The sequence below is a fragment of the Lycium barbarum genome, chromosome 11 (assembly GCF_019175385.1).
Source record: "Lycium barbarum isolate Lr01 chromosome 11, ASM1917538v2, whole genome shotgun sequence".
Taxonomy (NCBI): Eukaryota; Viridiplantae; Streptophyta; class Magnoliopsida; order Solanales; family Solanaceae; genus Lycium; species Lycium barbarum.
In genome coordinates this window covers 66,603,938-66,622,940 of record NC_083347.1, presented here as the reverse complement: position 1 = coordinate 66,622,940, position 19,003 = coordinate 66,603,938, and the positions used below count along the sequence as shown (strand labels likewise).

Genomic DNA, 19,003 nt, shown 5'->3' with positions numbered 1-19,003 from the left:
CCGGGTAGAATATGTATATGATTATATAATGCGCGCACACCTCTGCAGATGGTACGGATGACCCTGACGCCTTGGTAGGGCCAGGTAGATGTAACCCTGAAGCCTTGGTAGGGCCAGGTATGTGTGACCTTGAGCCTTGGTTGGCCAAGTATGTATGAAACACCGATCCTGCATGGTCGGGTATGCTATGTAAAATGCTATGTATATGATATGATGATGTATATGATATGATGATATAGATATGAGAATGAATACGAATATGATACGAGTACGAAATAGAGTATGTACATGATATGAATGTGAATAAGGATACGTAAATGGATACAGATATGATTATGGGTACGGATATGGATGTATGCACACGAATACGCATTAGAAATGAAAAGTTCCTATGTAAGGCAAGTAAGTGCTTATGACGGTGATGTTCCTACCTCCCATCCTATGTTATCTCATATGATTGTATATTATGCTTTTATGTTGATATTGATCATGCTTTACATACTTAGTACATTCTTCGTACTGACGTCCTTTTATTTGTGGACGTTGCATCATGCCCGCAGGTGCACAGGGAGACAGACTTGATCCATAGCCACGTTCTCAGAGATTACATAGCAGAGCTCCATCTCATTCGGAGCCATAGCTTTTGGGTACTTATTCTTTTGTGTACATAATTATGGGCATAGCGGGGTCCTGTCCCGCCTATATGATATGTTATACACTCCTTAGAGGCTCGTAGACATGTGTATATGGTTAGATATGTTTGGCCTTGTCGGCCTATGTTTTGTATATCATTTTGTCAGCCCTGCCGGCTTACGTATATTGACATGGCATAGATGTCAATGATAATATAAAGGTATCGTTGTCCGATGGGACTAGTATGATGGATAAATAGAAATATGTGTTTCATTGTGTGGCTCACCCAGATGTAAGTGTAAGTGTATGATAAGGGGTGCCCAGGTGGGATAGCACCGGGTGCCCATCGCGGCCCCTAGTCGGGTCGTGACATTAAGAACTGGCCCAGACCCACCTCAGCATCAGACATCAGAAGTTTCTTGGGTCTGGTAGGTTATTATAGGCGTTTTGTTGAGGGATTTTCCTCTATCTCAGCTCCGTTGACTAAGTTGACTCAGAAGAATGTCAAATTCCAATGGTCAGATGTATGTGAGCAGAGTTTCGAAGAGTTGAAGAAGAGATTGACTTCTGCTCCAGTTTTGACGCTACCAGAGGGAACCGATGGATTCGTTGTTTATTGCGATGCTTCGGGAGTTGGTCTCGGATATTTTTTAATGCAGCATGGTAAGGTTGTTGCTTATGCGTCTAGACAGCTTAAGACTCATGAGAAGAATTATCCAACCCATGACTTAGAGTAAGCAGCTGTGGTTTTTGCACTCAAAATATGGCGGCACTACTTGTATGGAGTGCATGTGGATATTTTCACCGATCATAAAATCCTGCAATATATTTTCAAGCAAAGAGAGTTGAATCTCAGGCAGAGAAGATGGCTCGAATTGCTTAAGGACTATGATGTGGATATTCTCTATCATCCAGGGAAGGCGAATATTGTAGCCGATGCTCTCAGTCGGCATTCCATGGGAAGTTTAGCTCATGTCGAGGCAGACAAGCGAACTATGACAAAGGAAGTCCACCGCTTAGCAAGCCTAGGAATTCGACTTCTAGACTTTGGAGATGGTGGAGTTGTTGTTCAGAATAGGGCTGAATCCTCCTTAGTAGCAGAAGTGAAAGAAAAACAGTTTAGTGATCCCTGCCTGTTACAGCTGAAGGAGGGAATTCACAAACACAAGACTACGACCTTTGAACAAGGGGGAGATGATGGTACTTTAAGGTACAGAGGCAGACTATGCGTTCCAGACATAGATGGGCTCAGATATCGGATTATGTCTGAAGCCCATAATTCCAGGTATTCCATTCACCCAGGTTCCACAAAGATGTATCATGATCTTAAGGAGATTTATTAGTGGAATGACATGAAGAAAAATGTAGCAGATTTTGTGGCTAAGTGTCTAAATTGCCAGCAAGGGAAAGCCGAACACCAAAGGCCAGGTGGGTTGGCTCAAAACATAGACATTCCCGTCTGGAAATGGGAGATGATAAACATTCATAACAGGTTTACCTCGCTCTTTTCGAAAGCATGATTAGATTTGGGTGATTGTAGATCGACTTACCAAGTCAGCTCACTTCTTGCCAGTGAAGACTACAGATTCGGCATAAGATTATGCCAAGTTATATATTCAAGAAATCATCCGATTGCATGGGACTCCTTTGTCCATAATTTCATACCGTGGTGCTCAGTTTATTGCGGACTTTTGGAAATCCTTTCAGAAAGGATTGGGCACAAGGGTGAACCTCAATACAACTTTTCATCCTCAAACAGATGGCCAGGCAGAGCGTACTATTCAGACTCTTGAGGACATGTTGAGAGCATGTGTCATAGATTTCAAAGGTAATTGGTATGACCATTTGCCTCTCATTGAGTTTTCTTATAATAACAGTTACCACTCTAGTATCCATATGGCACCGTTTGAGGCCTTGTATGGGCGGAGATGTAGGTCGCCAATTGGTTGGTTTGAGGTTGGTGAAGCAGAGTTGTTAGGGCCAGACTTGGTCGAGTTATTAGGGCCAGACTTGGCCTTGTATGGGCGGAGATGTAGGTCGCCAATGGGTTGGTTTGAGGTTGGTGAAGCAGAGTTGTTAGGGCCAGACTTGGTCTATCAAGTTGATTCAAGAGCGTTTGAAGACGGCTCAGAGTCGCCAAAAGTCCTATTCCGACATGCGGCGCAGAGACTTGGAGTTCCAAGTTGATGATTGGGTGTTCCTGAAAGTTTCGCCTATGAAAGGCATTATGAGATTTGGGAAGAAGGGGAAGCTTAGCCCCCGCTATATTGGGCCATATAGAATCCTGCAAAGGATCGGGCAAGTGGCTTATGAGTTAGAATTGCCACAACATTTGGCTGCTGTACACCCAATATTTCATGTATCTATGCTGAAGAAGTTCATGGGAGACCCGTCTCTAGTTGTTCCTACAGAAATCCTAGGGGTTAAAGATAGCCTGTCCTATGAAGAGATCCCAGTGGCTATTCTTGATCGTCAAATCCGCAAGTTGAGAACTAAAGAGATTGCTTCAGTGAAAGTACTATAGAGAAATAAAAAAGTTGAAGAGGCTACGTGGGAGGCCGAAGAGGACATGAAGTCTAGATATCCCCATCTCTTTGAAGAGCAAGCAGAAAATGCTGAAGGTAACTAACCTTTTCATTTAGATCCTTATAGTATAATCTCCATGTTTTCATTATTCAGACAGTTCAGTAAATATTCAGTTCAGTAATCATATATTCTTTCAGACAGTTCGGTGATCATGTGGCTCAGTCAGTTAGTTTTAGGTATCTTAGTGACAGAACAAATGCTGCCAAACTTCCAGAGAGTCTCAGATTCAACCGCGATTATAACGAAGACCATCATTCGAGGACGAATGATCCCAAGGGGGAGATAATGTTACACCCCATATCTTAAAACTAAGGTTAGACTCATGTCAATAGATCTTTAGCGGAAAAGCTGAAGGTTTGAACGTTTTGCGAAAATGGTTGATAGGCCTACTTCGGGCAGCCATAAATCCTTGATTAGTTGGGAATTTGGGAAAGTACCCTCAATGAAAGTTGTAGTATGTAGAAATACCTTTCTAACGATATATGGACCAGGCCAATGAGATATCGGAGCAAGGAGATATGATCGTCTCAATATGGCTAATAGTAAGACATTTAAAATTCTATAGAATCGGCTAAGTTTTCGATACGTTTTCCTTACGGTCAAATTTCGTTAAACTCCGTTGGGAATTTGAGCAAACTTAAAACATGAAAGTTGTAGCTCCTTGAAATATATTTCCAACGGTATATTGTGGAGCCCAAACAGAGCTATGTACAAGCAGTTATGACCATTTTACCGAACACTGCATAGAACCGACACACGTCGCTCTTCAGGGCGCGTGCGATGGCCCCGCGTCGCGGGCCGATCGCACAAAAACACCCTCTCTGAGTATCGACCTAAAGAATGTCGCGCGATGCACGTGCGTCGCGGAACCATCACATAACAGGTCGGGTTTCGGGTTAAAAGTCGGGATTTCGTGTTTTAAGTTATATTTAACCTTGGGGTTTATTTTCGTAACACCCCTAGTCACGAAAAATTACCCTAAAGTCAGGGAGAACAAGTCCCAAGAGCCCTACCAGGTAAGTTTCATCATGATTCTAGGTTGAATTCAAGTCCCTAATCTCTTTCTAACTTGAGTAAACCCTTCTAATCAATAGAGTTGTGAGTGGAACATTATTGTTGGGCGTGGAAACCCTAGGATCAAGAGGATTGAACATCAAAAAGGTAATGTTTCTACACTCTAATCATTCATAATAGTGAATTGATGAGTTCTTGGGAGAATAGTAAATGGGCTTAGTAAAGAGAATTACACGAACTATAGTAGGGTTTTGAATTGTTGACTTGGGATTGTTATAATGATATGGGTGATGGAGAATGATGTTAATTACATCTAATTGAGATTGTAGAATCACCTAGAAGTAATAGAATGAGAATTGGGTGAAGAAACACCATTAATGGAGATTGTGGAGCTTTATGCCCACTAAGTGTTTGATAAAATGCTTAGATAACCAAAACATGAATATTATTGCTAATATAAAATCCATTTGACTTGTATTGATATAGATCAAAGTTGAAAGGGTTGACGAACATTGTATTATGCTCAAAGGCTGGAATTAAGGTATGTGAGGCTAACTATCTACGTTAGGGAATATTCATGATTCTCCCTACGCCTCATTCTTCATAATTGTTAGTAATTTGACTCAGAATATAGTTTAGCCCTAGTTTCATGATATGATATAGAACTGTTATCTTCTAGGGTTGCAGTTACAGAATTCGTTCATGGTTGTCACTTTGGACATCATGAACTCAGCACGTAATCTTTATAGACTTGTGCATTGTTATCACATGAGTCTCAGTCAGTGTATAACCAGTTATTTGCACGAGTCACATAATCAGAAACAGTTATCATGCTATCAGCTACAGCCAGTCTCAGTCTTGTAAATTGTTAATGTTGAACACCTGTATCTGTATTTTTGGGCCCTAGGCCACAATTTATGCATACATATTGCTTGGGCCTGAGGCCACAGTTATTGTGCACATTATTTGGGCCCTAGGCCACAATTATTTTTACAGTTTTACAGGTGATTCTTCATCCAGAACAGGGAGTACTTCAGCTTCTTGCTTTCCTATTTAGTTCAGTTTCAGTTTCAGTTCCAGTATTTTATTGCTTCAGTTGCTTTACATACCAGTACAATTCAAATGTACTGATGTCCCTTTTTATTGCTTGGGGGCTTGCATCTCGCGATGCAGGTAACGACATACAGGTTGAAGATCCAGCTACTTAGGAGTGTTTGTATCAGCTACTGTGGTGAGCCCCAGTTTCCTTCGGGGCGATATCAGTCATGCAGTTCTCACAGCTTTCTAGACAATTACCATTTTGTATTCATTAGAGGCTTCATAGACACAGTTCAGACAGTCAGATATTTGTTATGTTAGCCTTGTAGACAGTTATACTCAGTCGTTCAGTTGTTTTGGTTTAGCCATGTTGGCTACTTTCAGATATGTTCAGATTGTCTAAGTATTTCCGCATTATGATATTTCAGTCAGATGTTTAGTTAATCAGCATGTGTTAGTTTTATTTTATAAATTAGTTATGTTTTGGTATCACATGTTGATTCAGCCAGCCAGTTGGTTCGATCGGTCACATGCAGTCAGGCACCGGGTGCCGTGTTACGTCCAGGCCCCGATTCGGGGCGTGACAACTAGTTTGTGGCCCACCAACTTTTTATTCAGTTTTGTATATGATGTCCAGTGGATATTGTATTATCCGATATTTTCATACTTATATATTTCTTATTAGATGCACCATGTCTATGATAATTTGGATATCTTGACTATATTAGAGCCAATGAAACATATTCTGGATGCTGCACTTATTTCAATTAATGCTATGAAAATCTGTTAAGACTCATATTGTTTTGTTATTATTGTTGTTGGTTATATTTGTTGGTAAGGTTCGTCTTGCAGGTTGGGTTGTTAGAACTCGCAGGATAACGAGTTACGGGCAAGAAGTAATTTGGATCGTGACAAAATATACCCACAAAAATAGAAGGACGAGGAGCATTCCTGTGTTCATCAAGAGCCAACGAAAAGCAAGCAAATGGTGTTTCATAGTTTTATAGTAATGATTGAAAGACTGTGAGAGAAAATCAATTTAGTAATGAAATATGTATCGTGTTGATAACTTTTATTCCCTCCATCTCAATTTATGTGGCACTGTTTGATAGGCACAAAATTTAAGAAATAAAGTAACATCTTTAAAATTTATGGTCTAAAACAAAACTTTAAATATTTGTATGGCTATAAATCATTTGGTTTAGCGTAATTTTTTTTTTTTAAAATTAAGTTATTTTTAATAATAAAAATGTGATATTCTTTGGAATAGACTAAAAGAAATGTAGTGCCACAAAATTTGGGACGAAAGGAGTATAAAATAAGAGCAATATAGAAAAGAATTGCTTAGAGGAAGGGAGAACTTTTCTTACTTCCTTCGGAGTGTCTATCGAAGACTTACAAAGCCTCTATTATGTGATTAAATTGAGGAATGCCAAAGGATACAATGAACATGACTATTAACTATTTAGGAAATTATAACAATGAAACATTGTGAGAGTAATGAAAATAAAGATAAATTTTTTATTTCCCTAAGCGTTAAGGAGCAAATGACCATCCACACTTAATTCTTTCATAACTGAAAAAGATCTCATAAACAGCTAAGTTAAAGGAATACATAAATAACAACCGGTTGTAATGTAATCTTACGTCAAGTTAAAATTCAATGAAAGCTTTGGATACATTTTTTGCTTACCCGATGTCCAATATATATTTTTGGGTTCCAATTAATTCAGATTTGTGCCGCGTAAGACCCATTGAAAAAGGGGAAAACTATATATATATATATACATGTTAAGGAGAAATATTTACGAAACGTGACGATAGTTTTCCTTATTTACAAAACATAACGATATTTTACGAAACATGACGGATTTTTATATATTTTTCGTTTTTTTATTTTATTTTCAGAAAATAGTTTTTTAAAATTTTAAACTTTAAAAAAAACAATTTTATATTTTTTTAAAAAAATTTATTTAAATTTTTTTTTTTGCTCAAAGGCTTAAAAAATTACCTCAAATTTTTGTGTATGAAAACTGTATGAAATGTGTATGTGTAAGCAAAATTTTTAGTATAGTTTTTCATATACAAAATGTGAATGAAATTCTAAGTCTTGATCGAGATATACACATTTCATACCATTCTCATACATGAAATTTTGAGCGTAATGTTTAAGCCTTGATCGAGATATACACATTTCATATGTTTTTCATACACAAAATTTGAGCAAATTTTTTAAGCCTTGAGCAAGATATACACATTTAATACACAAAAATTTAAGCGATTATTTTAAGTCTTGAATGTTGTATCAAAGTTGTATTCAATGTTGTTGTAGTTGTATTAATTTTAGAGAAATCTAACATAAACTTTATACACGAAAATGTGAGCGAAATTCTAAGCCTTGAGCTAGATACAAATTTCATACCGTTTTCATGCATACAATTTTGAGGTGATTTTTTATCCCTTGAACGAAATATACACATTTCATACAGTTTTCATACCGTTTTCATACAATAAAATTTGAGCGAACTTTTTAAGCCTTGAGTGAGATATACACATTTCATACATAAATGTTTGGTGAAAAAAAATAAAAAAAAAGTTTTTTTTTTTAATTTTTTTTGGAAAAAAGTATGTTTGTTGTAGGGTTTGTAATGTTATGTTTTGTAAATAGAAAACTATCGTCACGTTTCGTAAATATTTCTTCTTAATATGTATATATACGTAATTCACTCTTAAAAAAGAAAACACTTTCTATCAGAATGTTTTTCATTCCAGGGCTCGAATCAAAACTTATAGTAAATTTTGGATATCTAGTCCTCGAATAAAATGACCTTTGCATGTTTAAAACGTTTGCTATCACAAATATTTAAATGATTATGATCATTATTTTTAACATGGTAATTACTTCTTGTACTTTTTTTTTTCCAGAAAATGATCAAAGTCCTTAATACATGAGTGTTTCTTTCATTTGGTCCTTGTGTATAAACATAATAGAAATGATCCTTAATGTATTTCAAAAGGTCATCAATTTGGTACTAACCCATATAAGTAAGACAATCGTTACTTTTGCTGTTAAAATAAATTAAGGGATTCGGTATGTGAATTGCATGTGAGTTATCAAACTACGCAACAAAGATACTCTTCTTGTATGGTTCAACTTGAATTCAGAACCAACATTAAAATTTCTACCCCTAACATGAAAGAATCACGAGAACTCTTTCGATGCAGGGTAAGGCTTGAAGAAATTTACAATTTTATTGTGAATACATTCAAAGAAGAAAGCCTAGAATAACTTCGATTGGACTAAACAAGTTATGTATGGAAAAAGATGTTGAGGGTCTCAACTTATATAGATAAGAAAAGTAGCGATTGTATTTACTTACATGACTTAGACCAAATTGATCAACCATTTTCGTCATGCTTACGTTAAGGACGAACTGAAACCAAAGTCCATACAGGACCCATTTCTCTATTATTTTTATTAGAAGTATGGGAACTAACTCTCTATAACTAAAGAGCAAAATAATAAATCAATTTAGTAGGCGTTTGGCCATAGAATTTGGAATCTCAATTTCAAATTTTGATTTGAAATCAGCATTTGTTTATGATATCAACACAAAACTTTATTGTCAATTTTAAATCATGATTTCAAATTTAAATTCTACAAAAAGTAGGGTTTCAAATTCTAAATTGTGATTTTAGTTATATTTTAAAAATAAAACTTGACCCGTAAGTTTATATTTTATAAAAAGAGATCTATCATTAAAAATTTGCACAACAAGACTCGATCTTGACTTGAAAAGATTGCCCATACCACGTGAAAAGATTATATTGATGAATAGCTAGTTTGTACTATTGTTGATTTATTAAATTAGTGGTTCTTTGTAAAAGTACGTGTATTTGAAAATTTGTAATAAAATGTAATCGCAATCATTTATTTCTAGAAAGAATATGAAGATATGTCATTTATTAATGTGGCCTTAGGATATTATGATATTTTAGTTATGAAACTATTATTTATTCATTTGTAAGTTCGTATAAAAGGTGTAGAATATACATAGTTATCTGACTTGTCTCAATCAATCTAGAAGTTAGAAATGTGACACAGCATGATCACTATCAGAAAAAAGAGGGAAGAGGAACACATGCATAGCTAATTTGTCGAAGGAACACAAAAGTAACGAACGGTTACTACAATTCTAAATAATTGTAGGGAAAAAAGACTTTTTCTTGTTTTGACCTTCTCTCCTCCCCTATTCACGAGTCTACCTTGATCCAAAAAAAGGTGGTAAAAGCAAAAAAAAAAAAAAAAATTGTGCAAGGAGGAGACAAGTGTGAGAGAGAGTAGGCGGAGGAAGAAGAAGAAGAGGAAAATATGCACCCGTTGAATGCGGTGGCAGTGGTTCGAATGGCAACGACCGTGCCACACCTGGGGGCAGAAATGGCATTTGGGACGGTATCATGGTTCGTTTACGCAGGTATCTCATGTCTTTTAGTTCTCTTCGCGGGAATAATGTCCGGATTGACATTAGGCCTCATGTCTTTGGGTCTCGTGGAACTTGAGATCCTTCAACGAAGTGGCACCCCCTCTGAGAAAAACCAAGCAGGTTCCCATTTCATTAATTTTCGTCTGACAATGTATATCTGAACAGGTGGCGGCAGGGGCGAAGCTAGAACCATTAACTTTTGTTCAAACAGTATATTTGTATTAAGAAATTTATTAAATATGTATAAATATTAAATTTAGAATTCAGATATTATCACCACCTGAAGTCAGATCATTCTAAAAATCAGAACCCATAAACTTGAAATTCTGGGTCCGTCTCTATTTGGCGGGATGTGTGATACATAATTATGTGGAGATGTGGTTAAATAAATGTCGAAAAGGATCTCATTTTTGCTGTTATTAGGAATCTGTATTAGTAACTTTTATGCTTCTCACAAAATGTTCCATCTTTTCAGCTACAATCCTTCCTGTTGTTCAGAAGCAACATCAGCTTCTTGTGACACTACTTCTGTGTAATGCTGCTGCAATGGAGGTAATACCAGTCTTTCTCATTCACTTTAGGAATGTCTTCTATTTAAGTTTTAGACAATGTGGGGTGCAAAAACATGATGAAGAGGATGGGAGGGGTTATAAAGAAAATTGGGAGAGCTTCATAAAGCAGCAACAACAACAAATCAAGTGTAATTCCACAAGTGGGGTCTAGGGAGGGTCAGATGTAAGCAGCTTTACCCTATCTTTATGGGGTAAAGAGGTTGTTTCCGAATGACCCTCGGCGACCCTCCTCCTTTATCCGAGCTTGGGACCAGCAATGTGAACGAGTTCACACATGCAGAGTTAGCTTCATAAAGCAGTTTACTTAATATATAACAAGAAGCTTTAGTTCTTAATACCATTTAAAAAAAAAAAATTAGCTGTTAAATTGGAAAAATGGATGTGCATAAGGTAATTTAGGTTCGTTCTCTTTTTTAAGATTGGTGTAGCTTACATACACAGTAGTGGAGGAAATGATGTTAACATTACCAATTAGTAATGAATCATAAGAGATGTGATTCAAGTTGGAATATCCTTAAATTGGACCAATGAATTCAAATCAGAAAATGCATATAATTTTTCTTCTCTTTCAATTTTTTTGGGTAGGGAGGAGGGGGGAGTGATGAAACAAAAGGATGGAATAAGATGGCCCCCCTTAACTAGATCAAAAATGGAGAAAATGCTGTCTTTATATAATTAATTTAGCGGTCAAATATTGGTGACCTTTACTTCGTTTTTCCTTGTTGCAATTTTCAGGCCCTGCCTCTATACCTTGATAAGCTTTTCAACCAATATCTGGCAATTATACTATCAGTAACTTTCGTTTTGTTTTTTGGAGAGGTAAATTGCACCACTGTACTTGAATCTTGATCTCAGCATTTAAGATCTATCAACATGCTTTGATCCTCCTGCTATTTTTGTTTTTCAGGTTATTCCTCAAGCAATATGCACTAGATATGGCCTTGCAGTAGGTTCTAACTTTGTTTGGCTTGTTCATATTCTGATGTTCCTATGCTATCCTATTGCTTATCCCATCGGGAAGGTAATCACTGGAGTCTTTAAGTAATTGGCCTAAAGATAAAGTATTTTATATGATCTTTGCCTTGAAAATCATTGGAATTCTCCCAGGAAGGAGTTCCAAAAACAAAAACAGTGTTAAATTGGTACATTCTTGACTTGAAGGAGTGCCATTATTTCAAACATCCTGGATATCTGAATTCTTCTGAAAACCTTTTTCTTACTAGTTTTTTTTTTTTTTTTTGTTCAAGTACTTGGTTTGGAGAGAATCGAGTACACTGTGTTTAGAGGCATTTTAATTGATCTACTGAGTTGTTCGTTTAATATATGGTTCAGTTAGCTTTTAGCCTCCTGTTGTGTCACAGTAATTAACTCTAGTTTACGCCATTGAAAAGATAGGAGTTGTCACTTCCCTATGATTTTGCGAATATCTGCAGTCTACAAGAGCATGCAATAGCTATGAATTTGTTTGTCAGTAAATATGGACATTTGAAGCTTAGGTGGCCTAGCTTTGGGTCCAATAGAATATTTTCCTTGCAGTCATAAATTAATCATTCTTTACATCCTTTTATCATTCTTATTTTTCTTGTCTTAGAAGTTAGGTTGCATTAGGACTGCACATGTGTAACTTTTGGATAATCAGTGTTGATGTAGTTTCTCTATTCGAATGGAGTTAAATTATAAGATGATTGAGTCTGTGTTTCCACTTAACTTGTGGATATAATAACTTGCTTTATTGTGAATACTCATTTTCCTTACCTTCCTTTCCCTGATGCCAATTACAATTTTAGCAATATATATTGATTCGTCGAATAGAAATAGTACAACTCTTGAGCTAAATTTATTATAGGAAACTACTTGCAGTCAAAAGTTTATGGTTTATCATTGATCAGCCTAATACAGAGGACATTTTGCAGATTAAGGTGTTTCGACTATTTAAACTAACAGCCTTGACCTATCTAACTGAATATGGAAACGTCAGATCATGTTCTGACTTTTATTAAGTGCTTGCTCCAAGCTACTTTCTGCTGATGTAGTCCTCTGCAGTTTGACATTGGATAGACCAAAAAGGACATGTTCGTGAGGATAGTTTATTTAAGGATTACCAGATGCTGGCTTCTAGTTAGGACTGTTGATGCTTCCTAGCCTTGTCATATTCACACATGTTTTGATTTAGCCAGTGCTCTAGAAATTATCATCTGTATGATATTGACTTTGTTTGAAACAAAGTTGATGTTTCATGTTTGCAGATTTTAATTCGTTGGAAGTGGCTTGTATCAAGAAATGAAATTATATCTTTCTTTATCACGCTACATTTAAAATTTATACTGAGCCTTTGTGCTTCTCTAGTTTCTGCTCCTCTTAACTAAAGTGAAGTTCTTTTAAGTTTTGCAAAAACTAGGTTGCCATTTCATTGTAATAGTAGAGCCTCTGACTTGATGTTTGTGTCTTTCTAGATCCTAGACTGTGTATTGGGACACAATGAAGTACTATTTAGACGAGCTCAGTTAAAAGCCCTTGTTTCTATCCACAGCCGAGAGGTCAGTGTCATGCATCTTTAATTTGCAGCATTGAAATTTTTGAGAACTAGCTGTTAACATGAATTGAAGTTCCTTTAGATTGTCCGAAGCCGTGATTTGTTAACAGGAATTTTCTTCAGGCTGGCAAGGGAGGTGACCTGACACATGATGAGACAACGATCATTAGCGGAGCACTGGATTTGACCGAGAAGGTAGTGACAATGATACTGCCATCCCTCATATTCTTTTCGTTCTGCGTGCATAAGGTTTCAGGAGTCAGTAATGCTTGACCCTTAAAAAATCTCCTGCTTCCCTATTTTATTTTGTATAGGCATAGAAGTTCTATGAGAAGAGACTTCTGATCAGCTTTTTGCTTAACAAAAATTATGAGTGTCCTGAGATCCATGGTTCGTCGCACAAGCTTTGACCATCTATGATACAGTTCCTTTCCACCATTCTTTTGCTGGGGAGAAGTTACTCAGAAATAACTACTCTGCAAACTTGTCCTTAGCTGAATTCCAGTGCACTAGTAAATAATGTTAAACATTCCAGACTCTCATGTCACCTTTTCTGTCTTTTGATTTTGTTTTTGAAAATCTGTTGCAGCCCATATCTATACAAAAAAAAAAAAAAAAAAAAAGGAATGAAATTTACAGTGATACATTTTATGACCTACTATACTAATACATATTATCTTTAGTCATCACAAGATCACTGAGACCTGGAATATGTTGGTATCTCCAAGTGGCGGAACTAGGATTTTTACTAAGGGGTGTTAAAATATAAAAGAGTAAATATACGACGAAATTAAGGGGTTCAACACATAGTATATATACATTAAAAAATTCTTTTTATGTATTTACACAGTGTAATTTTTCAGCGAAGGGGTGTCGGTTACCCCTTGGATGCATGTGGCTCCGCCACTGGTGCCTCCCTCTCTCTCTTGCTCTTTATCTCCTTTTTTTTTGTTGCTATTGATAGACTGCTGAGGAGGCTATGACACCCATCGAGTCAACATTTTCATTGGATGTCAATTCAAAGCTGGACTGGTAATACTCAAACCAAGTCTTTTGCTCTTCAAGTTATTCAAGGCTTCTTGGTTCTCAAACTATTAGGTGGCATTTGTTTGAATTTTTGATAAACTTGAGTCTGCAAAAAGAACTTGACATTTGGTTAAAAGTTATTTTTGTTTCTAAATGTTGCGCTCTAGATGCTGAACTGTTGACCTTATTTTAGATGGGTGTTAACTCCAAATTGTTCCTAGACAACATGCATACATCCGTAAGGAACTGAAAGCAGGTCAACAACATTAAAATTTGTATTTAAGGGATTTTTTTTGTGTAGAGGAATGGTTTTTGGTTTTTGTAAGATTTGAAAAATTGAGTTTGGAAATCTACAAAAGATATTAACTTTTTTTTTTCTTTTGGCAAAATAGCCTAAACAAACACATTTGTCAAAAACCCAAAACCTGAAATTGGAAATCCAAGTTTTGAAAAATTCAAACAAACACAACCTTAGTTTCAAGACAAGAGATTCTACGATAAAATATTTGCCACATTTTAAGTTTTATGCACACCCTTTACACTCTCACGGTATGGCTGGAGTTGTTGATACTCAAGAACTTAACAATTACCTAATGCTTACCTAGTGTCTATGCATAGTTGTGCATTGTTGCAACACTTCTGTTGATGGTTAACTTCTCAAAAATGATTGATCAGTTCTAATGATTAAATGATATTTTTCTGCACCCCTACATGCATGTGATATTGTGGTGAACTATGTGAAGCCATCATGCTTAAGAATACTAATATTTTTTTCTCTTCCTTTGTGTTGGTTGCGTGGAATTTAAATGGTACCTAAAAGGAGCTTTTGCCCATTCAACATTAGATGTTTCTTTCAGAAAAAATGAATTCTCTTTTCTTTGAGCTGTATTCTCAAGGCTTTTGTTTAGGGTAAGAGTGTAGCATGTGATGTGTAGGTTAGGCATACATTATGGGCTCAAACACTGCCACAGACAAAAGCCTGGTATTAAGTGGAGAATGGTAGAGGGGTGGGCCCATTATCACCAAGATTTGAACCGTGCACCCCTGACCCTTGAGGATTTCTCGTTATCAAAAAACTGCTCTACCTTCATGATAGATGTTCTCAGAAAAAAAAATTAAAGAACTGTCTTCATGCAAATGTTTGTAGATTCCTAGTTAACTATACTTGAGTTATTACTTCAAAAGAAGTTTCAATTTTTCTTTTTGTTTTTACTTCTCAAGATGCTGTATGCACATAAATAAAAGCAACAACTCATTCTTGATTTTAACCCCAGATATGTTATCTAGATTATTAGTTTTAGCAGTCAACTTACACATTTGTTTTCCTGATCGCAGGGAGGCTATGGGAAAAGTTCTTGCACGGGGTCATAGCCGTGTTCCTGTCTACTCTGGCAATCCAAAGAATGTTATTGGACTTCTACTGGTGAGTTCTGAATTCTCACAGTCAGAGCAAGTTTAAAATGTAATCTTGCTACTCATGTGAACTGATCAATTGAAAATGATATTAGGTAAAAAGTCTTCTTACAGTAAGGGCGGAGACAGAGACACCAGTTAGTGCAGTTTCTATACGCAGAATTCCACGGTATTAATATTTAATCGTTCACCGGCTGTCATTTGCATGTATTAACTCATATTTATATCCTAACAGCATTCCTTGTCATCAGTGTTCCTGCTGATATGCCGCTATATGACATACTAAACGAGTTTCAAAAAGGGAGCAGTCATATGGCTGCAGTGGTGAAGCCTAAAGGGAAAAGCAAAAAGCCTCTGTCTGGAGTTGAGGAACGGAAATCTGAAGACAACAGTGAAACTGCTCCTCTTCTGATGAAAAAGGATGGGAAGTCAGATAATGTGGTCGTTGATATTGAGAAGGGTATAGTACCAACATCCGGTGATGCAGTGACAAATAGTGTGCCTCATTCATCAGATGATATTGAGGATGCTGAAGTAATAGGTATTATCACCTTGGAAGATGTATTTGAAGAACTGTTACAGGTAATTCTTTGGATTTATAACTCTCTGTCACACAGTTGGCTATAACAGATGGAACTTACATTTTCGAAACTTGTCACTGGTGCAGGAGGAAATTGTGGATGAGACCGATGAGTATGTTGATGTACATAAAAGGTGCGGGAATCTTAGTTTCACCTGATCAGTATTATTGCTGTTGAAGAGCAGATTGTAATGTTCTTCCAATGTTTACAGGATACGTGTGGCTGCAGCAGCTGCTGCTTCATCAGTAGCACGAGCACCATCAATCCGGAGGTTGACAGCCCAAAAGGCAGCTGTAAGTACACATTATGGATATAATGTATAGGAATCTCCTGATAGATGATGTAAAATTCTTGAAAATCAAGATTCCACATGATTATGGATTGAATTGCCAAAATCTGGATTCACATTTTGATGTCATTTGATAGTAAGTATTGTTTAAACATCTCGACTGCATATCGTGTGCACCTGATTCAATTACATGTTATATGTAAAACTAGTCAAATAGTTTTATCACTATTGCATGTCTCTCCTTCTCAGATAGTTTATTTACCATTGTCAACTAAAAGACTTTGTGAAGTTAACAAATCAGTGAGGGACGGGAGCTGGAAATTCTCAAACTTGCTATAATCTTGCATCGCAGATCAGTGCCTCCAGTAAATTGTCGCACATAATATGGGTTCACACAAATCCAAGTGGAATAGTTTTGAGAGGCTTTATTAGTTCTATTAATTATTGCGACGAACTGAAGCATTATTCTCTTTTGTTCTTTTTCGAATCACTTGTTATTTGAGTTAAAATGACGACAAAGAGGAAAAATTTATGTTTCTATTTTTATAGATGTAACATTTTGTCTTTTGTTTTTGATAGAATTGCTAACGTAATCTATTGGATTCGATAGGGAGGCCAAAGTAAACAAGGACAAGCACCTAAGAAGTCGAGTGAGGACATTTCTAGCTCAAGAAGGATACCAGAGAGCATTGAAGAGCCTCTACTTGAGGACAAGAGATAAAACGGTTTGCTGAAATCCAGCAGGCCTTTCAGAGTCTCTAAAAATTTTGAGAGCGCAGAGTATAATGTTTTTGCAGTTCAAAGGTAGGGGTAAGGTCTGCCTACATCTTACTCTCTCCAGACCCCACTTATGGGAATACACTGGGCATGTTGTTGATTTATGACTTTGTGAGAACATATTCTTTTATGCAAAACTTCCCCATTGTTCATAAAATGTCTCAATTTTATTAGTTGCACTTGCATGGACTACTATGGTTCACTATCTTTTGTTGCTCTTTTATTGAAAAAGGAAAGCTGGTAATGAAAAATAAACACAAAAACCTTGTCCAAAATTTGCTAAGTGTCTTCCCTAGTAAGCATTTTTAAAAAAAATAAAAAAGGGCAGTCTGGTACACAAAACATTCCACGTTCATGCAGGGTCCGGAGAATGACTGCACCTTAAGGGGGTATAATGTAGGCAGTCTAGCTTAATTCAAGCATCAGTAGTTGATTCCACGGCTCAGATCTGTGACTTACACGGCTCAGATCTGTGACTTATTGGTCACGGGGGGACAACCTTACTATTGTTCCAAGAAGCACATGCAAAAAATACTTTTTTTCAAGACAAAAATGTTACACCTCGAAAATTTTCGCGTCGTTTGCGTCGTAAGTAAACTAACATAAGCCGGAGAGGTCATGGAATCCTTATAAGGTTAAAGAAGACTTTTAACAAGTGGTAAACAAGTGTCTAAAAGTTTCGGAATCAAGCGAATCGAAAAAATTAAGTTTGTCGAAATTTTGAAAAACTTGGCAGAATTTTGGACAGGAAATTTTGGTCCAACTTGAGGGAGGTGTATCTCCTAGAATATGAGGGGTTATGAATTAACCTATGTAAATTGAAGTTCATTGAATTTAGTTTCTAATGCAACAAACCGTTAGTCGATACGATATCGGAGTAGAAAGTTATGGCCGTTTCAAGATAGGCTGCCAGATGGCTTTTCCGCGGGCCCACTTGGAAAGTCGGTGGAACCGACCTTCAAGGGGTATAAATACCCCATTCCCCTCATTTTATCATTATTCTACACTCCCTTTAGCTCTAGAAACCTTCATAAACATCTCCTAAACACTTATAGTCCCTTAGATCAAGAATCATCAAGATTTACACTAAATCCTCAACTAGTTCATGCAAAGGTGATTGTTCTTGCTTCTACTTGATGTTGTGGTGAGTTTGATTTTGAAGCAAGTTGTGTGAGTGAAATTTCTTCAACTATAAGGTATGTTCTTCATCTTATCTCTTATGTTGAGTTGATTTGAAGGTTTAGCAAATCTTAAAAGTGAAAATAGTTATGGAGGAAAGATTATAAAGTGTTGTGTTGTAGTTGTTGAGTCCATGGGCTGTTTTGAACATGTCGTGGTTGTGTTGTTAAGCTAACTTCCATGTATATGGATAGTATCTTATGTTGTTAGTATTGTGTGTGTGCAGGTAGGCCCTATCGGCCTAAGTTGATGGTTACCCCTCCAGAGTTACAGATTTAGAGTGGTTTGCTCGGGCCGAGTGTGGCATCGGGTGCCGGCCACGCCTCTCCAGATTTGGGGCGTGACAAACTTTGTATCAGAGTAGGTCTGTCCTACGGAGTCTACAAGCCATGTCCAGTAGAGTCTGTTTATGGGTGTATAGCGCGCCACACTTATAAACAAGAGACTGTAGGGAATTTATGATGGTTACCCTTCTTTGTATCCTAGATCGCGCTATAGTGTTGAGTCATAGGTGTAAATCTTCAACCCTGACCTCTATTGTTTTATAGTTTGACGATGACTCCTTCAGAAAAGACTACGGGTGATTCGAGGATTGCAATGACGACGGGGGAAAAGAAAAGGAGTAATATTAAAGAGCAATCTAGAGTGGAATCTGTGGTTAGACAATGGGTTAAAATTGTGAATATGTTGATAGTACGGTGGAAAAAGATATGTTGTGGTAATAAGGCAAAAGTAGGATTAATCAGGAAGGACATGTGTGGGGAACATAGTTCGATGAAGAGACTGTATCTACAGAATTACAAATGATGGGTATTAAGAGGAATCAGTAAGATATAAATGACTTGTAAGTAAGGGAAGATAGTACAGTACAAGGGGAT

At 36.8% G+C, this 19,003-nt stretch overlaps 1 protein-coding gene across 1 annotated transcript; it reads left to right on the top strand.

The window, feature by feature from the left end:
* The first annotated feature begins 9,345 nt into the window (after positions 1-9,345).
* On the top strand, positions 9,346-17,117 carry LOC132618562 (DUF21 domain-containing protein At4g14240-like). The gene is made up of 13 exons (XM_060333592.1): positions 9,346-9,875; positions 10,231-10,307; positions 11,063-11,146; positions 11,235-11,348; positions 12,781-12,864; positions 12,984-13,055; positions 13,825-13,892; positions 15,222-15,309; positions 15,395-15,468; positions 15,551-15,881; positions 15,967-16,013; positions 16,092-16,173; positions 16,780-17,117. Exons 1-13 carry the CDS (start codon positions 9,644-9,646, stop codon positions 16,888-16,890), a joined length of 1,464 nt encoding a protein of 487 aa, XP_060189575.1. The 5' UTR covers positions 9,346-9,643; the 3' UTR covers positions 16,891-17,117.
* The last annotated feature ends 1,886 nt before the right edge of the window (positions 17,118-19,003 follow it).